Source organism: Mesocricetus auratus, unplaced genomic scaffold (genome assembly GCF_017639785.1).
Source record: "Mesocricetus auratus isolate SY011 unplaced genomic scaffold, BCM_Maur_2.0 Super-Scaffold_100021, whole genome shotgun sequence".
In the NCBI taxonomy this organism is placed as follows: domain Eukaryota; kingdom Metazoa; phylum Chordata; class Mammalia; order Rodentia; family Cricetidae; genus Mesocricetus; species Mesocricetus auratus.
In genome coordinates, this window is record NW_024429202.1 from 15,742,437 (window position 1) to 15,766,668 (window position 24,232).

General features: G+C 39.0%; 1 protein-coding gene across 4 annotated transcripts in view; it reads right to left on the bottom strand.

Annotated features, from left to right (window-relative positions):
• The window catches only part of Kcnq5 (potassium voltage-gated channel subfamily Q member 5), a 500,328-nt gene that overhangs the window by 118,416 nt on the left and 357,680 nt on the right, over positions 1-24,232 (bottom strand). For all 4 annotated transcript variants that reach the window (XM_040729298.1, XM_021228536.2, XM_005072274.4 and 1 more), the window contains exon 3: positions 12,933-13,059. In XM_040729298.1, coding sequence (XP_040585232.1) covers positions 12,933-13,059 — 127 coding nt within the window. The remainder of the gene's footprint in view (positions 1-12,932; positions 13,060-24,232) is intronic.

Here is a 24,232-nt window from a genome sequence, read left to right on the forward strand (position 1 = left end):
AAGTTTCTTCTTTGTAGTACTGTTTATGATCCATACAGGTCTCTGCATGATTTTACTTGTGCTTAAAAAATTCTGTCCCAGAGAGGTTTGAACAAGCTGATATTGTAAGTTATCAGATAGAGAGAGAGACTCAGAATTTACTGTATCTGGTATCTGAAGCTGCATCTTAGACATGGAACAGATTTTCCTTAAAAAATGCTAGAGCTATTAGTAAAACTCTGTTTGGGATACACTTTCTCCTAATTATCAATCCTTTCAGGCCATGAGCTCTCTGTAAAGCTTCACTTCTTTTAAAGTATGTGTGTGTCAGGAACCCTAGGCTTACTGAAAACACATAACACTACAATCTAGGATTCCCTTCTAAAGAGTCTGAATATGGCTTCATGGAGTTCAAACCACTCAGGAGCTACACATTCCTAGTAACTAAATATGGGAAAGCATCAAGGAGAAAGGTTTCGAAAACAGTTTCAGATGTGCAGATTTTCACAGAAAAACTCCAGAAAGCCACAGAAACTCGATAAGAGAAGGATGCTGAAGTCATAGGTTGGCAAATGTCCCAAGGATTAGCTCCAGCTCTTTAAAGTCCAAATTCCAAGCCCAGATTTGGAGTTTGTGGCAGGGGCTGACAGCAAATATTTGAAACATTTTGTAAAAGGCAGAAGTGGAAAAAGAGGAGAAAAAGGGGCAGTATAGGAGTAGAACTTGTAGTAGAAGAATCTAGAATTACGAAGTATGTAAAACAAGTGTTTCAGTAAACAGCATAATCACATTCACATGGCCACACTAGAGAATTGAAGGAGCAGATTAACCAAGCAAAAGTCACTCCTCAGGGAGCTCCTGGTGAGGAGGCGAAGGTTCTTTTTGTCTTGCATTACACAGTCACTTGCCACAGTCTTCCTTTCACTCACCCATGTCAAATGTGTTGGTTTCACTGTGTGTGTATGAATGTTTTGCATGGTGGGTGGGGATGATGGTCTCTAGTAGATGCCTATTAGCTAGCAGTCTTCTGGATTTTCAATTCATTAAATGCATATTGAGTGTGGCGGGGCATCTCTAGGACCTGAGTTTAGGGTGAAGTGTATAGGTGGTTTAAAATCAGTGTCGACAGAGACATGCTGTCTATACTCACAATGATGAAAAGAGAGTTAGTGGAGGAGACACTGGGATGCATATAAACAGTTATGCTGGGGGAAATTACAAAGGATAAGTATCCAGAGAGGCTTGCAGAGACAGCTGACCTGGTTAACAGTCCACGATCCTTCCCCGGGTTAAATCTGGGTAAGCTGTAATCCAACAACTGTAATGCAACAACTGATTTCAAACATTTTAGTTAAGGAAAAATTCTTCAGCTACTGCACACACTGTTCCTGAAGTCACTACATCTAATGGTCTCTAGATTCCAAAAAAATACAGAGCTTGGTTCCTACCCTTTCCCTCTTCTAAAACCAAGTTTACTCTTATTTAACATATGAACTCTTTAATCTAGAGACACGACACGGTGTTGGTGAGAGTTTGAGGAGAAATAATGAAACAAGAAGTCTTACTGAAACGGCATTGAAAACGTTCTGTTAATGTTAATTGACCTGGGGCTGATGGGAGGGTATCAGCACCCATCATGAATAATTATGGTTTGTCATGTCAGTTACTGCTGAGATGCCAGGCATTCAGGGATGCTCTTTATACCTGTTGTCTCATCTCTCCTTCAATTTCTCCTGGCAGTCTTTTGAAAACTCTGAAATTCCAAGTTTAAAATTCATGTAACACGTGAATGCCAAACCAAAGCAAATCACAGGAGGAACAACTTTTAGGATGCGTTTCAAGAGAGTTAAAAGCACTGTTATCTGCTTCTTTAGCCTCTGAATGAGAGCACTTACATAAAAATCCTCTGGTAAGTTATCCTTTGCATTGTCCTTGGTAATGATGAAACGCCTGCAAAATGAGTAAGATTCTGTAGGACCAGATTTCCTATGGACCAGTCCACCTACAGCAGTACTGCTAGCAAAGAAAGTAACAGTCAGCAGTTAGAGTTCTTGCTGTGATCCAAAGAGCCATGCTTTTTATTCAGTCTTTGGATGCTGTATATATTTATATGGTTTCAATCTGATGATGAGGTAAAGAGGTGAATGATGAGAAATTTTGCCTCTCCCTATCTGTGCTTGCTCAGAGGCTTCAGGTGAACGTTTTTATTCTTTTTACTTTAAAATATCTTTTCCATGTATTCTTTTTTTTTAGATTCAGAAACAAAGCAACATAAATACTTCCTCTTTCTTACTCAGATGCCAGCATACTATACATTATGCCTACACCCTTTACATTTAATAGACATTGGCTATACAGGAAGGTCTCAACTGTGTTTTATCATGTGGACATTCCTTAGTTGATTTAGCTAAAGTGAGCATGTGCTAATGGTGAAAAGATTAGGAACTCTGTTTGTGGTTGAAGAAGAGATGCTTATATTATTTAAACAGATACGGATTTTTTTTTGTAAGTGATACTAGTTGTTAGCACTCCCCTAGTATACATGGGCTTGATTCAGAGATGTGGGTTAAACACAGACTCACTGAAACAGTGTCTGGTGGAATCATAGATTCTTGGCATCATGAAAGCTAAGAGAACATGACCATGTGCATGTCTTTCTCAGAGTGTGACGGTGTAAACACATTGTCATTGCGTTTCCCTTCAGCTGTGTTCTCTGTCTCCTCCTTCATATCCTCTATGTTATACTCAGCTGACAGATTTCTCAGCTCTTTCTACCTTAGGGGGATCGGTCCTTTATCTTTGATAGGAGTTGTAAGTATTTACTTAATGTTGCTTTTCTTCTCGTTTTTTGTGTCCCGTACAGCATTCTTTGTTGCTTTGTCTGTATTTGTAGTTGTGGTTAGAAAGGCTTCTGGGCTTCCAAAGTCACAGAGATTTCTATTTCTGTTCCCCAACTGTTTTATTGTTTTTTTCTGTTTTACATCTTTGACTATTTGGCATTTATCTCTAGTTAAGATAGACATTGATTTTTTTAAATTAATTTTTTTAAAGATTTATTTATTTATTATGTATACAGTGTTCTGTCTGCATGCATGCCTGCAGGGCAGAAGAGGGCACCAGATCTCATTACAGATGGTTGTGAGCCACCATGTGGTTGCTGGGAATTGAACTCAGGTCCTCTGGAAGAGCAATCAGTGCTCTTAACCTCTGAGCCATCTCTCCAGCCCCTAAAATTAATTTTTATTTCAATTAAAAACAATTTTATTTTACATACAATCCCAGTTCCCTCTCCTTCCCATTCTCCCATCCCCCCATCCCTTCCCATGCATTCCTCATGCAGGGTGAGGCCTCCCATAGAGGATCATCAAAGTCTGTACAACAAGAAGACAGATTCTAACATGACCTTTTCCCACATGAGTGGCTGGTTGCTCTCATTAGGAAGAAGCATTTCAGTAAGTCAAAATCTATGAATCTGATCACCCAGGGATGTCTTATTAACTTCTGAGGAAAGAAACCTGATGAAAAAGTCACTGGGAAAAGTAAGAGGGACTTTCAAGAAAAAGTAGTCTTAGATATGAGATTCCTCCAATCCTATGAGGTGTTGAATCAGGGAAACAAATGACCTTTCTGTAAGTTACACATGAACTGCAAGATTGGGCCCAACTCTCTGTGTGGTACTTCTGGACCTTGTTAGAACTTTTAAATGTGTTTGCTGAGGGAGTCATAAATGCCACTTATTTCAGTCAAAATATAATTTACATTTATATTTTAAAAGAAACATCCACATTCTGGAAACTTTTTTTTTTTTTTTGCTGAGGCTAAACAAAATCACTTACTACACAACCCAGTAATCTCTAGAGAAATAAAATCATGTTCACATAAAAATCTGTACAAGAATGTTCATAGCGGTTTCATTAGTAATAGCTAAACAATAAACTAAATGACTTCCAATAGGGAAACGGATAAGCAAATTGCTGTGAATCCATATCACAGAATATTATTCATCAGTAAAAAGGAATGAATTATTGATGACAATTGCCATCATTTTGAGTGAATTTTTAGAACTTGTTACTGTAAGACTATAGTACTGACAGCAAACCTGTGGATCACAGACTTTATAATCTGAGGCAAAGAGTGGCTCGAAAAACGTAATGCTAGCGGTTGCATCCTGTGTGGCTGTAGGTTGACGGAAAGACTCTGTGTCTTGATTGTAGTTGTAGTTAAACAACTCTGTTCATAGGATAAAAAATGCACAGGGACATACATATACAAACTGATGTATGTAAAAACTGGTGAGATCTGAGTAAGGTCAGTTTACAGTAGGCATTCATCTCAGTTTCCTGTTGGAGGAAGCCAGGTAGAGGAGGAATTCTAACAAGGAACTGTCCATAACAGCTTTACCTTTTGTAAGAAGAACTCAATTGTTTTCAGTGTAAAAGGTCTGGGGAAAAGCCGGATTGGAGATTAACTGTTTAGAGAAGGAATCACCCCTTTTATGATACTGATATGTAGCTACTTTTGGACAGTGTCTCCAGGGAGGAGGAGGAAGATTGGGGATTAAGATTCAAGTCTCATCATATATTTTATTAACTTGACCCTGTGCTGCAGATACATGGCACGAGGCATAATGAAATGCCATGAGGTCAGGACTCAAGCGATCTCTCCTCTGAACCCAGCCCCTCAGTATATGGTGTAAGAAAGGTCTCAAGTTTCAGTCTCTTAAGGTATAAAGTCAGGATCTTGAGCCCTACTCACTTTCGTAGGAATTATATGAAATAAATTTCATCTATGATTTATGATTAAAACCATGAAGTTTTATCCCTATTGATGTAACTAGGCCGCCTGGTCCCTGATCTTTTATTATGCTCAGTTTCAAGGGAAAATTCCTATTTAAATTCAACTCTATGCTACTGTCCTTTCTCCAATGTAGATGCAGGGAATGCAAAATGGATGGACTGGTGTATATACTGTATTTGCATATATGGGACAAAAGTTATCAGAAGCCAAATGAGGAAGGGCACACTCAGAATCTGAGAGCTAAACATACATGCACTTTTCCTCCCATGATGTGGGCTTTTTTTTGTAAAACATTTTCTATTATTTTCTGTGTATGGGTATTTTTCCAGCATGTATGTCTACATGCTACACACATGTCTGATGCCTGCTGTGGCCAGTAGAGGGCGTCAGATCCCCAGGAACTCCAGCTACAGATAGCTATGAGCTGTCATGTGGGTGTTGGGAATAGAACTTGGGTCCTCTGGAAGAGCAGCAAGTACTCTTAACTCCCGAGCCATCTTTCCAGTCCCTGCTTGCTTTATAAATGTCTCTGTGTCACTCTGTGAGTGTATGTGTGTGTCTGTGTCTGTGGAAGACAGAGGTATCAGATCTCTTGGGGTTGGAGTTATGGACAGTTATGAAACACCCTAAGTGGGTGCTGGGAACTGAACCCAAGTTTTCTGTAAGAGCAGCAAGTGCTTTTAAACACTAACTCATCTCTCAGCTACCAGGTTTGTGTTTTTCTGATTACATTTAAAAGTTTTTTTTAAATAAAAATATGACTATACTATTATTCCCTTTCTCTTTCTTACATATCACACACACACATACACACATATACATAGATGTATATATATATATATATATATATATATATATATATATATAATTTTATATGTGTGGGTGTTGTACCTGTGAATATGTCTATATACCATGTGCTGTTTGTGTGTGTATGTTTAGTCCATATAAAGGTAACTGTGCTCACTTTGTATTGCACAACTAATTGGGGGCCTCTTCCCTGAAGAATGAAAAATTTCCCACTCCCAGCATCCTGTGCTTACCTGTCGTTCTTCATCTAGGATTGGAACTGTATGAGATTTCCCCCCTTCCACTTATTATGTCTACTGTGCCCTGCTTGTTCAGCTCTGGTTTAGACAGCCACATTGACAAAATTCATGGATGTAGCTTTCCTGACTCTTGGAAATGAAATCTCATAATAGACACTCTATTCCTTTGGCTCTTAGAATCTTTCTGCCCAGCCCCAGTTTATAACACAAGACCATGTTTACATTTTAATCAGATGGTTTATTAAAAAATAGGAGCATTCTGTGACATTTTCAAGTGCAAACTTTGCTTATGTTTCCATGTGAGAAAATAAAGTGCTAACTAGCAGAGATTAAATTTCCAGTACTGGAAACCTTCTAGGACAGGCTGAAAACCTGGACCCCCAAAGAAAGTCACTAATCTATGTGATATAATCTCCCACTAATCCGTTAATGAATTTTTTTCTGCCCTTTCTATTCTTCCATTAGATTAAACGGATTACACTGTAATTAAATTTGACTCTTACAAGAGGCAGTGCCTCACAGCAGGGAGCTACTGGGAGGCCAGTGTTCTATTCCCAGTTTCGGCGATGACTTATTTTTTTCCACCTATAGAGTGAGATAAGCAGTGTCTCAGAGGGATACAATTCTGCTTTTTTGAGCTCTATGTTCTAATCGGGCTCTGGATTCCTTTATAGATGGGTGCCTGTTGATGAAATAAAGGTATTTTTGTGTTCTTAATAGACACAAAGCCTTAAAATAGAATTGTAAATGCCTCCTACTACACAGAGCATTATCCACGCTCTCAAATACTGCAATCAGCTGTGCCCCAAGTCTCTCTGTGATAGTTATTAAAAATTAAAGGAAACACATGGCAAAGATATACCATGGAACAATTTCAAAGCCACGTGTCGCAGTTTAACTGCAGGACTTCCACTGAAGGAAATGGGACTCATACTGGTAAATCCTAAGCACCACTTTGAAAATTTACCCCATAGTGACAGTTTAATGCTTCTTATTGATCATAAGTTTCTAGATAACATCTTGAGGCAAAAGGGACTAGTTCTCACAGGAAATAAATAATCTTTAATGAAATAAATCTGCATCGCAATCATGGTAATGAATGAGTCCGGGGCACACTCATTTGGAAAGAAAGCTCCCAGGAACTGCTTATTAGTGACGGTTGCCAAGGGGGCTCTAAAAAGTTTCCATCACATCATAATTTTGGTTGCACACAGAAAACAACACGTTTCCCTTCTAAAGTGGGAATTTCATGTTCTCAAGCACAGATCCATCCATACATGGAAAACTCATGGACTGTTACTTTACAAATTATCCCCCTTGTAATTTATTCTTAGAATGTGTAGTAATTTACACATTATTCGTACAAAGTTCAAGTGGGCATAGACGTATAAAAGACTCAGGGCTTTCCACAGTCAAACTTCTAGTTGTGTCTAACTCAGGCATTCATATTTTAAGTCTGCAACTTCCAGGATTTTTGTTAGTATCAGGTCTCTAGAAGCTGATGCATCTAGAGCAGTGGTTCTCAGCCTTCCTAATGCTGCAGCCCTACACAGTTCCTAATGCTGTGGTGTCCCTACAGCCATAAAATTATTTCATTTCTACTTCATAACTGTAATATTGATACAGTTGTGAATTGTAGTGTAAAGATCTGATAAACATGACACCTGATATTTGACCACTGTGGGTCTCGCCTCACAGGTTGAGAATTGCCATTCTAGAGTTTGTGACCTCTGCTGGTCCCCAATGTCTCTTCTTCCTCCTCTCCCTACTCCTCTTGACCTCCAGCCACAACACCCAGTGACTCCTGCACAAGTCAAGCTCATAAGATCTGAGGAAACTTTGCAAGTATTCTTCCTTGGATTGGAAAGGTATATGCTTAAATATTTTCAAGACCTACTCCTTTTTAAAGATCAATGTAATATTCTGCTACTTAGAAAGATTTTCCTGGGCTTCACTTTCTAAGGTATACTCCCCCATACACACACTCTCTAAGTTTCAATTCCCAGCATTCAAAACTCTGTTTGGATGTGGAAGAATTACATAATATTTTTTGTGGATGACTAAGTTTCAAGCCATAGGTGAGCTTTGTTCCCTTGTCTTATGCAGTGAGTCATGACAGGCTGTATCTTTCTTCCCATAACTCTTCAATTTCCTTTTGGCTTTCCTCTTTCTAAGGATATATGAGACTGTAATCTTACAGGTAGGAATTATTTTTATTCGTGTTTGCATCTTTTGCACTGAGTGCGTCTGGCACATAAGTATTCTGTCCTTGATTTTTCTTACATAACAGGAAATACAAGGAATACTAGTAAAATATGTCATAGGGGTCTGCTAAAGTTTATAGAATAAGTGGGAAACAATCTTCAGTTTTGCATTTCCGTCTTAGAATACTTTCTATACAGTCAAATAATAGCATTTTATGCTTCCTTATCTGTCAAGTATGCTTACCACATAAACCATTGTCTAAGCAACTACTGTACTGTTAATGAGCAGCTGGAGGCATTCCTGGGAGTGAGACTATTTATCGGAGAAGGTGCCTCCAATGTGCAAATACCCAGGGACCCTTAGAATGATATTACATAAGAGTGTAAGAAGTACATACTCGGGACAGAATTCTGTTTATTCCCTAATTTCTCCTCCAAGGCAGAGAACAGCAATAGGTGTAGTTGTTAAAAATAAAGCTAATATTAATGTTAATATCATTTTATAAGCCCTGGATTTTGAATTTCTAATGATTGACATCAGTTGATGCTGATGGACAAAGTTTAATCAAGTTTAATTTCAAATTGTCAGTAAATGACAAAAGAGGGTCATTTTTTCTAGAGTCATATTCCTATCTTTATTTTTGTTTTCCCACCTTCTTTCTAACTTTGCAAGGTTTGTTAAGTACTGTCTTACTTCCTCATGTGGAACATGGTGTATTAGTGGTTGGAGAGATGGCTTGGTAGTTAGGAACACCCAAGTTTCTTTCACAACACGTACTTGGCAGCTCACAACTATCTGTAACTCCAGTTTCAGGGAATCCTATTCCCTTTTCTGGCTTCTGTAGTATCAGGCATGCATGTGGTACACAGACATACATGAAGGCAAAACAAGCCCCCCCACACACAAAGAGAAAACTAAAAATTTTAAAGTATACTATAATACATAAGTATTAATAATATAATATGTATAACATACTTGGAACAGTGGGTAGTGGGTAACAGTTCTCAGTAAATAATGCTGCTAGAAAGACAATGAAATCATTTTAATAGTTTGATTAAGTAGGGTTTAGCTGTTTTAAATTAAGCACAGGAAAAGAAACTACATGTTACAGAAGATTATGAATGTTGTGATAATTTGCAGAATACATGACTGTTAAGCAATAGCCTATGAAAATGCAGTTTCTACTAAAGGTGATAAAAAGCTTTGAAGGTTCAGGTCAAGATAAGTCTGTTCCAGTAAAAGGTGGGTATGGCAAAGAAGCAGAAAAAAATCTTTAGTTTGCAAGCCAGTGGCATCTCTCAGAGTCTCTGTTCTAATTTGTGAACGCGTTAACAACTTGCCTTATAATGTGATGAATTCACAGATGTATTTGAATAGCCTTAGTCATGTGGCTCACTCTAATAAAATCTTCCATTTTCTTTGAGCCAAGTAAGAATCTGGCTACATTTTCTAATAAAAAAATACACACACTTGCTGGCATGCTCCTGAGGAGCTGCTATTTCAAGTGAAAGACAGGCATGCTTAGTTCGTGGGAAACATCTAAGCTGTGGTTTTCCCCCTTGGTTCTTCCGTGGAAGTGTCACAGGAAACTGTTAAGACAGTAATAAGAAATCAACCTACATTTAACATCATATATAGATACAAGATTAATAACAGACTGGCATTTTCTGCTGCCCTGAGACATACTTCAAGACTGAAAAAAAAATACAGCCCTGTTATGACTTTTTTTAAAAGTAGTCACCAAGGAATCAAAAAATAGCTACTATTTGACGTTGAGGGCACCTGACAGATCAGACTCATTACTGCAGTCTAAGTAGCAGCATTTGATACTATTTGTGATTCTCAAGTAGGCCATTAAGAAAAAGCTGGGTAAAAAAGAATGGCTGTGTTACCAGTCCCTGGGGGTGATTCACACATCTCCCTACTCACGTTATAGAGGACAGGATTTATGTTGGGATATAGTGAAGTCATCAGGGAGCCAACCCAGGTAGGTGCTACAGACGCGCTTTAACTCTGAGGTAGGAAGACAGGGGTTGGCCAACGCTGTATGTAGGCTTTCACAGCAGAGTCATAGGGATGGAGCTGATTGAACATATAGGGGTAATGAGTTTTGTAATTCTACAGACAATTTTACATCAAAACTAAACAAAATATTCAAAATAGTAATGAAAGGAAACATTGATTTAAAAAAAAACACAACTGAACACTGATTTTTAGAATGCTAAGCACTTACAATATATTTTCCAAACACAAGTGTACAATGACAGTGTGGTTTCTTTAATTAATAGAAAGTTGGTGGTTCTGAAAGAGGAAATTTCAGTCTTTGGAATCAGCCCATGGGGCCTCTATTAAATAGTGTCCAAATATTACTGGTTGGTAAACAAGGATGCTATGGGAAGTCTGACTGTGGTATTAGCTCCTGTTTGCTTCCAATGCGAAGTGACAACATTGTTGTGTTTTAATCTGCTTTCAGTTGCTGTGGTAAAACACTGACCACAAACAACTTGGAGAAGAACCATGGAAAAGCTCTGGTTCCTGGCTTGCTCTCTCTTTCCTTCTCAGCTTGTCTTCCTATACAACCCAGGTCCACCTGTACAGGGGTAGCAGCACCCACAATGGCCTGGGCCCTTCCACATCAAACATCAATCAAGAAAATGCCCCACAGATTGCTATAGGCCAATCTGACGAAATGCCGTCAACTTGGCTGTATCAAGTTGATAGCTAAAGCTAACTAAGATAGTGTGCCCAGAGAGAACATTTCCCACAGTGAAGGTATATCAGGTGAGTTGTCATCCTTTCCACATTCTATTATTAAATGTTCAAGATTTAAAAAAAAACTGAGTGTATATCTGAGTAGTCTAATCTTTCAAACATATCAAGTATTAATAAGTTTTGGTATATTTTAGATTCCTTCTTGCTCAGAGCACATATCACAGATAGATGAGAAAAGTGCAGTGTTCCTTTTTGCATTCAGCAGCATTAATTTGGTTGAACAAGGGGACCATAGGACTGACTTCATCATTTTTGCCAGTTTATACAGCATTTTTGTGGACCCCTAAAGAGATCTAGGAAGAATCTCAACAATTTGAACATTTGAAGGTAATGGCATAGCCCTTACCTTCAGTAGGTGACATTTGATTCATCTGTGCAGGATAAATCTAGGAATCTAACAACCAATAAGTCATATTTGAATATATTTCACTATTACATCAGTTCTGTTGAAACACAGATCAAACTGTCACATGGACATTAAACAGAACGCTGAAAGTCACACATGATTACCTTCACTGCAAGTAAATATTCGATCTACGATCTAATGGGAATTCGTTATATATTTATCCATGGCATCTTGCAAAGCAGTTATTTTTCTAGATGCTAAATTCCCAACTAAACAAAAACGCCCCGAAGCTAACAAAACCCAAATTATGCTGTTATTACACTGTATTAAATCTGCAAGGTCACCACCGATAGGTGCGCTGAGGCAAGTGAGGTGACACAGAACAGAACATTTTCCAAGCAAGACCTTGAAAGAGCTGAGGCAGACTGAGGAAGATTAAAAGATTACTACCCTGTGCTGATGCATCCATGGCTGGGAAGAGCTATGGAGAGGCAGCAGGCATCTGGGAATGAACTGCCTTTCTAGCCTGAAGAGCAGAAATACATCGGCATTGCACTTGGAATGAGAATGCAACCACATTTTAATTGGTTTTAAAATCTGGATTGGAACATCCCTGCAGTCATCCATAAACTGACCTTATCCCGCAGAAGTTGAGTGCATCTTGGCCAACCACCTGCCTTGTGAATTTTTTTGTTAGGGTCTTTCATGGGACAGAGAGCCCTTGTAATGCAGTAGTTTCCTTTCAAGTGATAATCTTTCATGTCCTTGTTTCAGCAGAGAATTTGGAATGAGAAAAGGATTGTGTGTGTGTGTGGGGGGGGGTCAAATGCCTGATTCCTTGCTCTGTGGGGTTATAAGAAGCCATTTGCTTTTCTCCATACCTGAGCATGCTGGTTTGTACGTGAGAGAGCTTGGTGTTAGAAGTGCTTGCAGAAGCAGAACTCTACTGCTCGAAAGCACTCTAGCTCTCACCACTCACCACGAATAAAAAGATTAAGGGATGTGAGCAAAGGAATCCTAACTCCTCAAACAAGAGAGTAAACTATCTTGTAAATTAAACCCCACTTTCTCAGCTTGGAAATAACTAGAGTAAGCCTCACCCAGGAGAACTTCCAGCATTTGAATTTGAATGGTTGCCTAGCAAGAGAGAAAGGCAAAGAGCAGGAAAACAAAATTTAGCTGCCTGATAATAGTTTTGATATGGAGAGTTTTCACTTTTAAGATATAATTTTAAATAAAATACTGAGAGATGCCAGGTCTTGACTCCACAGGGTTCTGCAGTGTCTTCATCAGAAGGCATAATTTCAAACTGAGTCACCAACTGAAGTCCCTTCTGGAATTACAGAAGCTAGGGGCAATGAAAATGTGTGCTTTGTATAGGAACTGTGGGTGGGGGAATCATATTTCACAGTGTAGAACTCAGAGCATAAGCTACCCAGTGGCTTCTGTGTATGCTAGAGGGTCTGTGCTACTAAGAACAATACAGGAATGCCCATTTGAACACAGCCTTGTGGTATATTGTAGAGCTAGCTAACATATACCCAGATTCTCACACACATACACACACACAGAGAGAGAGAGAGAGAGAGAGAGACAGAGACAGAGACAGAGACAGAGACAGAGACAGAGAGACAGAGAGAGAGAGACAGACAGATAGACAGAGACAGAGACAGAAGCAGAGAGCCAGTCCACAGTCAGTAATTCCTGGGTATTGTCCCTTCCAATGTTGTAAAGCAAGAGGAGAAGAGAATATGCAGTATCATAAATCTGGAGACTTTGATACTCACCTATAACACAGAAAGGCTTTCTCGCGAACCTCAGTCTTCCTTGCCATCCTCTATAACGACAACAGCAACCTGCAGACCAGATTCTAATGATGAACTCCAAGCCAAAGACAACGATCATCACGAACTCCTAAAACACCAGAACAGATGTCAGAGAGAAGCATTGTAGAGTAACCCACTCTAAGACCTGGTGTGAATATTTCTGCACCTTTAGGTACTGTGCTTAGAGCATCTGACTGATGTCTAAAGACTTTCTTCTCTAGAAAACTAGCCTGAAGACTACTGAAGCCTCCTATTGTCTATGTCTCCTGTCATGGGATACATGCCTCCTCAAGTTTTTAACACTGTGAAAGTGTCCGTTTTAATAGGAAATGTGAAGGTTGAATAGTAATGTTTTCTCACCGGGGATATGTAGCATAGTTGGCTTCGTGGGCTTGGTAGCATGAAAAGAGTGACCCCTGAAATACAACGGCAAGTGCTGTAGACACTAGAGCTTCATGGTGTTGCGAGGGATGACATAATCCCTAAATTTAAGAGTTACTCCCAGGGAATAGAAGTAAGTTTTAGGAGTGTTCAGCCTTTTGTTACAGTGTTGGAATCTTTAAACACAAGCAGTTTCAGATGGATAACTGTGTGAGTGACACATGTATTGGCTGTCAGAAGTGAGACCCAGAACCCTCCAGATCTGAAGTTTGTTAATTAGCATGCTGCCCTTTGGCAATAGCTGCCTGGAAAACAACACCTGTGCCAGGGAAATGACTTGGAGATTATTTAGGAAGAGCTGTGAGTTAACCCTGAGGAAGGGCCAAATACAGAGGCCTCTTAAACAGGGGATGGGAGTGGAGATTGGGTGGAGGACTGGGGGGGCCTGGTGGGGAGGGCGGGGGAGGAAGGGCGGGAGAGGGAGCAAGCTGGGTTTGACATGTGAAACAAGCTTGTTTCTAACTTAAATTTTAAAAAAATGAAAAAGAAAAAAAAACAACTAAGTTTAAAACAAACAAACAAACAAAAACCAAAACCAAAAAAAACAACAAAAAAACCAGTCAGTCACAGAAGAGGTCTGTAAAAAGTCTGGATAAGTCTAGGAAACAAGTCACTTGTTTCCACAGGGATAGATTCTGAGTTTATTAAAATTAGTTTGTTTTTAGATGATAACTACCTTTGTTGTTTGAAGACAAGGACTGCCATTATTTATAACATAGATGATGCATATTAAGCAACTTTATTATAATGGATGGGTTATAAAATTGATGCACAATTAATATTACAGATGCTTCACATCACAGAAATGCAGATCAGAGAAATATCATAGTTCCAACCCATTTTCCATTAAGGTAAAGTTGTTACCGAACTCATGAAAACTACACTTTGGTGCATGCTTCATGCAAACAAGTCTTTAGTTTATGTGGTGACATGCTACACGTTTGAAATGCCTCCCTGAGACACACTATTCTATCCTCCTGTTATGCTGTGCTAACGAACCCACAAACATTTCTCATGATGAAAGATAAATCCCCTGTAGCACCATTACTCACGATTACTTGTAACTACTTCTTGGAGAAATATCTGCAAATGACTTATGCACAGATGACCACATCTATGGTCAATATACCAGTGGTGAAGATCTGAGGGTTTTTCAGTTTTGGCTTGTTAGGGTTTTGAAAGCTTATGTAAGTAGAGTCTATTAAGGTGTCAAAATGTTGCATCATCTGTTTTTAACTGCACTTTTTCCAACATATTCAAACCATGCTCAGGTATAAAATGCTCACTTATCTAAGCTTGTGTACAACCCAAGTTTAGAAACAGCCCACTCCAATATTCTTTCCCTGAGGCCTACTTCTATCAGGAAGTTTAGTACTCCAGTTGTGAGAAATCGTATGGCAGAAGATATTCTTCCCACAAACCCTGATGTGTGACCTCATCACACAGACACCACCATATAAATCATGTTTCTGTTTCATGTAAACAGATCACCGAGGGGGTCAGTCTCTGTTCTGATGGTGTCACTAAAAGACCAGGGACGTGAAAAGTACTAACACCTCCTGTGGCTGTTTGAGCAGACTTGAGTCTCTGGAACACTAGATGACTCATAATGAGTCTCAGCTAACTGGAGACCCTCTAATTGGTGCCGAAGCCCAGGGCATTGCTTACTTCCTGCCCTTTGTCTGCAGACACATTGCTTGGACATACTGTACCCCGTCCCGTGGACTCCCTCACATAATGTGGTTATGTGTCATTTGGACTCATTGAACGGTAATTCCATATGACCTTAGCTGATTGGATAATGTATGCATCTATGCCAGTGAACATATACATTACACCAGATCTGAGCTGGGTGGTGGTTGCGAACGCCTTTAATCCCAGGACTCGGGACGCAGAGACAGGCAGATCTCTGTGAGTTCGAGACCAGCAGTGTCTACAAGAGCTAGTTCCAAGACAGCCTCCAAAGCCACAGAGAAACCCTGTCTTGAAAAACAAACAAACAAACAAACAAACAAACAAACAAAAAACAAAACAAACCAGATCTGCACATCGAAGCTTGTCTCCAGAGTGTTCTTCGGGGAAACTTGTCTTGACTCCATCTCCCTCCACCCCACCCCCCTAGCCACAGGTAAGAGGGAGGGAAAAATCCCACAGATAACACCAGTAGATACATAAACACTGTTCTTAAGAAGAATTTGTTGAAATCACTGCTCTATTTCTCTTCTGCGGTGAGGCAAGATAAATGACATCTACAAATTCTTCATTTAATGCCCATTATCCAGGAATATGGATTGATGCTTCCTGGTTTTGTTTAAAAAATGAGATTAAGGGGAAATGCCAACAGTGCTTTGTTTGCGAAAACTGTTAAAACTGCACAGGATTCAGAGAGATCTCCAGCCATATTTGGCGGCATCATTGTCCCCTTCTCTTAGAAGTGCTAGGACAGAACTAGTGGAGAGAAAGTCAGCAAGTCTAAAGAGTCTCCAAATGACTGAAAGAAATGGGATCTAGACAGATTTTGCACCCTCCACAACCACAACAAAACGTGCATCTGCGTGTTACAAGTGTCTTGATTCAATTCTTTTGTTCGTTAAAAAAATTCAAGATAGAGCACACTGTAGGCAATCAGTGAGATCATGTGGACAGTGTGGTGAATTACAAGGGAATGCAATCATAAATAATAGTAAAAAGACAAGCAAATCCCTAAACACCTGGAAAATTTAAAAATATACTTTTTTTGTATTGTATTAGTCAAGTGAAAATCTCAGTGAAAAGCACGAAGTATAAATAACTGAAAGAGAATGAAAATACAACCTAATAAAATATACAAGTCCATCCACAATAGTGAGGAGGGGTACTTTTGTATCACAAAATGCTCATGATCTAAATAAAGGTCTCAGACCAATAGTCTTAGGACTGCAGTTGAAAAGCTGAAGATAGAAGAATCAAATTGGCCCAAGGAAAGCAGTGAAGGGAACTAGGATAACAAGAGAGGAAGAAAGTAATGAAATAAAAAACAAATAAACAGAAAATCCATTAAACAGCAGCAACAAAAAAACTGGTTCTGTGAAAAAAAAAACAAATAAAATTGGCAAATCTTTTTGTAAGCTGATAAAAATCACCAATCTCAGGGATGTAATAGAGGGAGGGTTTCACCAGAGACATGGTGGCTGTGAAAAAGTCAGGACTCTTTATGGATGGAGCTTCTGATTGTAGCAGAAGACACAATCTCACAGCAAACCCCCTGATTCTTTATCTCTTACCTTTCCATCCCTTCTTATACAGCAGTATTTCTTAAACTCTAGGTGTAGGAGTGTTTTGCATATGTATCTGTTGGGATTAGGCTCCATACCTCTGTATTTTGATTGGTTATGGTGTTCTGTAGTGGTCTCCAACTTTGTAGTGAGGTTTTTTGTTGTTGTTGTTGTTGTTGTTGTTGTTGGGGGTAAAGGTTACACTTTCCTGTGGGTATAAGGGCAAATCTTATGTAGTTAGGGATTATGCTGGTTTAGTAAAGTGGTGGTTGTAGATCCTTTCCCCAGATCCATGACTTCAATAGTCCTGAGTAGTTGACTAGGTTTCCAATACCAGGCATGATTTCCTTCTTGTTGAGTGGATCTTAAATCCAATAAGAGAGTGGTGGTTACTGTCAAGGTATGTGTGCCACTACAGCATTGTTAGGGTTATTGTTCCATGCTAGTCATTGTGTGATTCATACATCCAGAGAGTCTTACTCGTATGATTGCCTAAACATGAACTGAACAAGGATGGGGAAAAGTCTACGAGGCCTCAACCCTACATGAAGAACTACAGGCACCTGAGGAATGCTAAGCATGGGAGAAACTGTCTTCCCAAGGAAGAACACACCAATTTGTCTTCCAGTACCAAAGAGTCAGGCCTGAAAACATACATACAGGGAGCAAACAGACTGAGCAATTTATATTTAGGAATAAATATGCATGTAACAACAATTACCAAGAGATCATGAACTTGAAAAGGGGGGATTTGAAGAGGGGAAAAGGAAAGGGAAAATGATGTAATTAGAATTTCAAAAACTAAAAGAATTAAAAAAAAAACAATAAAGAGATGTTAGGAATGATGGTGAACAGGTGAATTTGACAATTCAGAAAATTGGACAGAAGCCATGAACACACTACAATCATTAATTTGGATAGTTTTATAATTTATAAAAATTTGAATACATAATTTAAAAACGTTTGCAAAAATCTACATCTGGGCTAAACAGTTTCAATAGTGAAATCAACAAAATAGGTAGAGAAAAATGATGCTGGTTCCACACAATTTTTACTAGAATACAGAAAACAAAGAAAAAAATTCCATTTTTCCTATCCAACTTCATGTAACATTTTCCAGAAAGTTGGAAGCATTACTAATTCCTTTTGTTGGCTTGGAGAATACTGTGCACCTCAGGCTGGCTTTGAACTTGTGACTGCCACTATTCTGCCCCAAGTGCTGGGACTAGCAGCATGTGTCAACCGATGCCCTGCACTTAATTCAATTTTTAAAGAAATGACCTTTTGATAGCTATAGTGTCTAGACTGACCTTGAATTTCTGAGCTAAAGTCAAACTTTCCTGGATAGCTGAGTCTACAGGCATGCAAATTATGTAAGAAAAATAAACTAGGGGTTGGAGAGATGTCTCAGTGGTTAAGAGACATAGTGTTCTTGCTGAAGACCTGAATTCAACTCCCAGTACCCATGTCACGTACAACTGTCTGTAACCCCAGCTCCAACGGATCTCACTCACCCGACCTCTGTGGGCACTCAAATTCATGTGCACATACCACACACACACACACATACACACACACACACACACACACACACACGAAATAATAAGAATCTGTTTTAAAAAGGAAAATAATCCAAAATTATAAACAAATATCTCTCGTGAACTTAGATACAGAAAAGCTTCAATAAAATATTAGCAAACTGAATCCATTACTATGTAAAAAACATACCAAGTAGACTTTATTTAACGTATGTAAAGCTGGTTCAGTGTTTGAAACCAACCCATACAATGCATTACATCAACAAATGAAGATGAAAATTTACATAAATATATTAATTAACTCAGGAAAAGCTTTCGGCATCTATTCCCTATAAAATATTTGACAATCGAGAAAGAGGGTGATCAATATCATCATGTTGATAAAAACCATCCATAAACTCCCTTACAATTAATATATTTAATGGTTAAAAAATGAATGCTATGTTTTCAAAGCAAGAGTGAGACAAGGTGTCTATGTTTATCCTTCTAATTAAAGATTTTACTGTAAGTTGTAAGGATTGAAATGAAGCAAATTAATTCAGCAAAAATTCCAGCTTAGAAAGTCAAACAGAAATGGTTTGTAGTATGTGAGGACATGAGTATATCATGTCACAGAGTCTACAGATACAGTCTATGGTACGTTTAGTACAGAAAGGTCAATAGAAAAAGGTTTCTGCCACTGTGAAGACAGATGGACTGGTGTGACACACCTACACACTATCTGCAGGTGATAGTGCCCTGTGCTGTTTTTACAAATAAACTTGAGGCAAGACCTGTTTTAAAAAAATAAAAAAATAAACAAGGATGGGAGGGAGGAGTAAGCAGGGGAAGGTGAGGAAGGGTAAAGAAAGGGGAGGGAAGGAAGCAAGACAACTCCCAAGTGTATACCTCACAGTTTATACTAAAATCAGTCATAAAGAACCAACACACCTTTAATCCCAGCACTTGGGAGGCAGAGACAGGCAGATCTCTGGGAGTTCAAGTCCAGCCTAGTCTACAAAGGAAATTCCAGGCCACCTAGAGCTACATAGACAGACAGACCTTGTCTCAAAATGATGGCATGAATATTAAAACCGTAAAACATCATGAAAATCATGCATAAGAGCTGCACAAGCTTAAGGCAGACAGAATCCCAGAACTAAAGAAGGGAAGTGTACACAGATTCCTAGTCCTAGCAAGAAGCTATTTCCAATTGATAGCTGATGATAGAGAAAAAAGCATGCTCAGGAATGCCTGGCCAAAACAACCCCAAATACAGGTTTTGTTTTGCTTTTGGTGTATGTGCTTGCTTTATTTTTATTTGTTTAGTTTTTTTGTTTGTTTTTAAGAGAGAAAGAGCATAAAACTTGGTGGATAAGGAGTTGGAGGAGGTCCTGGGAGGAGCTGGGGAAGGAAGCAGAATATGATCAAAATACATTGTATGAACTTGTAAATAATAAACAAAAATTTGAAAATTAAAATAGAAATTTTATATGTTTTAACCAAGAAAAGGTTATTAGTCTTGACACTCACTATGAATACAAATATTGTAAGGAAACTAGTACTCTCTCAAAATTAAAAATTTTTTGCTCGGAAAAAGCCTACGTCAGAAAAATAAAAAGGTAAATTACAGACAAAAAGAAAATATTTGCAAGCCATGAATCTGATGAGGTACTAGAATCTACAAGATATAACACAATAAATTAACAATATAAAGTCTAATACTCAATTACAAGATTGGCAAAGGATATTATTATTAATATATAATATGCATACACACATGTGCATTCTATATATAATGAAGAGCAGAAACAGGTGACAGGTAATAAGAGAAGCTGTCTCCCCCAAATTAAGATCCATAAACCAGAGGAATGACACCCAACATTGCCTTCTGGCCTCTAGACACATGTACACACAGCTGTACTTATGTAACCAAATACACACACACACACACACACACAGAGGCAACTTGAGAGATCTTTGAGCCTCGAGGTGATGAAAATGACAGAACCTAGATTGCTTCCTTAAGCACACAAGCCTCCACCTGTAATACATACCAACAATGTAAAGCTAGAGGAATCTGAATATGACCTATAGAGTATAGTAATACTGTTATCTTAGTTGTGATGTTGAATGACAGTTTTACCAAATGTTACCCTTTGGGGAAATTAGGCAAAGTGGACATAGGTTTTGCGTACTGTTCCTTCCTCCTACATGTGAGTCTATAATTATCTTGATGAACATTTCAGTGAAAAGGTCACTCTCAGTGATCAAACTACGGGGTAGACTCAAAAGAAGGAATCTGTTCTTCATGTCCGCTTGTCTAGTATTCACCACCGCCATGTGAATCAACACACTCTCTAGGTGACTCTTTATATAGGGTCTTCATACATTATTTTTAAATGAGTTGAAACTATGTTCAGTTGAAATGAACTTCAAATGTTCACACAGGATGATTGAAGTTTTAGGTAATTCTTTTGGAAGCTGTGAGACAGGTCTTCCTGCCTTTCTGTCCACTCTTCGATTAAATCAGGTCTCACTTGGTTGAACTAAATTGCTACCACTTAGTTAAATGACTGTATGTAGATCCTGAGATAATATTCAAAGTACTTGATCTCCCTGGAGGAAAAGTTATAGTCAAATTGATGTTACTAATACTGGATCTATCCTTCTCTACTAGTGACTTGTCTTTGATAGCCTTCTGCAGAGTGAAGGACAATGCTAAAATATGTTTATTATCTGTTTTGAAAGATTGTCCTGTTCCACCACAATGCATCACCCAGTTTTGATAAACGTAGACCGGCTTTCTTATTTTCCTTAAATAGAAAGGGTCCAGTTAGAAGCACTTGCTGCCAAACTTGACATCTTGGTTTCAGTCCCTAGCACCTACATGGAGGAAGGAGAGAAACGTCTCTTGAAAGTTTCATGTGGTTTCCATACACTTGCCCTGGCACAGATCCCACCCACTCATCCATCCATCCCCGTAGAAATAATCAACCGACTAACTTCCTTTAAAATAATAAGGAAATGTGTATAAAAAAATCAAGAAACCTAAGAGGCAGTGATAGGATAGTCCTGAATTCTGTCCAATGGCCTTTGAGACAACCTATCATTAACCCTCCTTCCCAGATAATAAGGAAGTCTATACACATGATACCTTTACATGGATGAAGATGAGTTTTCTGTGTATTGGTTGATGTTTACAGTTTATTCTTAAAGTTAGTTTGTTTATAAGTTACTCTTAAAATAGTTTTAGGTTAAGATTTATGTATTTATTTTTGGTACAAATTCAGGATTCCTAAAGGCATGCATTTTAGTTGTTTTCTCATTAACTAACAGCATAGTTAATTACAACAGTGACCTATATCTAATTTACAAGCTGTCTGCTGTGAATATTAGTTACTCGTTTCTTGTTTTCTGCCATCAAATGACATTTTCTTTGTTTGTGAAGATGAACTGCCAATGTTACAAACCTCCTGACGTTTACAACAGTTTTTTAAAGAGCTGTGGCTAATTAAATGCACAAAATGTAACTATTGCTTCTACTCAGAATATTGCCCTCATCAATTCCCAGCCATTTCTGCTCAGTTGTTTGTGTGTGAGTCTATTTAAAGCAGCACAAAGCTAGTGGGCCAGCATGCCTCCTCACATACTCCCCGCAGGAAGAGAATCTGTGACATAGATGGTAAAGAAAGGCACCAGTCAGAAGGATTTCTGGTTATAGTCACCGAGGCATGGAAAATTCCACCAGAATAGTAAGTATCGAAAGGATGACATGAAGATCTAGAGATGGCCCTTTGCTTAAATTGGAATATAAAAATCAATGAACAAAAACTGATCATTTCTTGGAGTTTTGCCTCTCTGGAGAACAGGAAAAATGCCATTGAAAGCATGACTACTAGGGCCTGGAGAGATGGCTCAGTAGTTTGGAGCACATGCTCCTCTTCCAGAAGACTTGAGTTCAGTTGCCAGCCCTCACGTGGCAGCCCACAACCATCTGTAGCTCCAGTTAAAGGGCACCTCCCTCCCTCTTCTGTCCTCTACAGGCACTGTACTCACAGAGTACACGGACATCCAAGCAAGGAACCCACCCCTATGCACAAGATAATTAAAAAGAGAACATGGCTACTGAACACTACTCAGCACATCACATACTGTTACCAGTTTAGTTTGCAAATGTCTTCCTATTTTAGAGGCACAAGCTACAATGTATACTACTAGTGTATCTCAGGAGAACTAGAGGGAGCTAATGCTTTGCTGGATAGAATAATTCTTTCTGCAGTGAAGACAAATGGATGACTTCAAATCAGGTCTGCAGGGTGGAGGTGGCAGTGAGCAGACATGGAACTTTCCTCAAGTGCCTAGCCTGTGGGAGGTGCTGTGGGGATGAGGGCTCAGCAGTAGGAGTGGGTTATGGATGGAGAAAGAATGAGGTGTGAAGGGGCACCAATTCTTCCAGTGGAAAACAAGTGCTCCAGAGAGTTTTAAAATACGTAACCAAGGCACCCCACTGACCTAAAGACACAGGAAAACATAGTTAGGTGAACGTAGAATAGAATCGGAAAGATACAGTGTCTGTCAATCTTGCCCCTGTTGGGTAATTAAACCTTACATTTCTTTTTGCTTTTTTTTGTGTATGTGTTTTCCACATTTTTGAAATGTCTCCTCTAGAAGGGAAGCTGTGTAATCATGTCTATAAGATAGATTTTTTTTTACCTCAGGTTCTCCAAATGGAAAAGAAACAAAGTGAGACAGTTTACTTTACTCATGTTGAACATGTTTTAGACATAGGTCTCAAATGTCTTGAGTTTTGGAGGAACTAGAACTTCAAGATGGCAGTAAAGTAGTTCCTGAAGGCCAAACAAAAGGAATTTGTTTATTTTCGTCTCACTGAGGGCCTAGGTTGTGCTACTGGATAGACTAAACCCTGGGAGTTGATTGTGAGGTTGTGATGTGCCTGTTGGTAGAACATGGAAACAGTAGGCATAGGCCTTAGAGATGATGGCTTTCAGAGAAGAAAAAGACTATGGAGTAATAAAGGAATGCAGAAATAACATACTGTATGACCTTTATCCCATTCCCTAGGATTCATTACAGAACTTTATTATGTCACCAGGAGAAGAAATCTTCAGGAATTGCCAAGTCACATGACCCCCATTCTAGATCTCCTGTAAGACAGGAGCTATTTTGATTCAAAGCTGATACATGCTTCCCTCCTCTCTTACTCATGGTTGTTTTCCGGTATAAGCACGAAAGTGCATCTTTTTACTTAAAAGTGCAGATGTTCCCCATCACTACAGCTGCTGCTGTTAAGGAACTTCGTGTGAACACTATATACTTTGGTAAAATTTAAAGGTAAGAAAACACACACTTCTCTATGTTCACACTACATATACATCTGTAGTCACAAAAGTTTTCAGGATCTGATGTCGGGACACAGCCAACTAGACTCATGCAAACAGAATAGTCAAAAACAGAAGAATGTGAATAGGGATAGAAAGGGCTGGGGGAAACAGCTCAGTGTGTAAAGTGCTTGCTGAGTAGGATTGGGGACTCAGGAATGGAGCCCCAGAAAGCCAAAAAGGTGGTGGTAGCAGTGGGCATCTACAACCCCACTGACGGGAGAGGGCAGAGATAGGCACATCCTAAAGGCTCACTGACAAGTCAATCTGGTGGAAGTGGTGAGTTCCAGGTTCACAGAGAGACGGTCTCAAAAAATTAAGATGGCTTTGATGAAGACATTCCATTTAGGACTGAATGTTCCAAAATCTTCCACTCTTTGCATATTGTCCAGTTATGTGTCTCTGTGTTAGTTCCTGTATACTATAAGAGAAAACTTCTCTGACGATGGCTGAGTGAGACACTGGTCAGTGGATATAGCAGGATGTCATTAGGAATCATTTTATTGCTATGTTCCTTTTTCAGAACAATAGCATTTGGTTTTTCTATATGCTCATGGTCTATCCAGTCTCAGGTTCTTGGCCACTTGAGCAGTGTCAGGCATGGGTTCCATTTTGTACAGTGAACCTTAAGTCCAATCAGGGAGTGA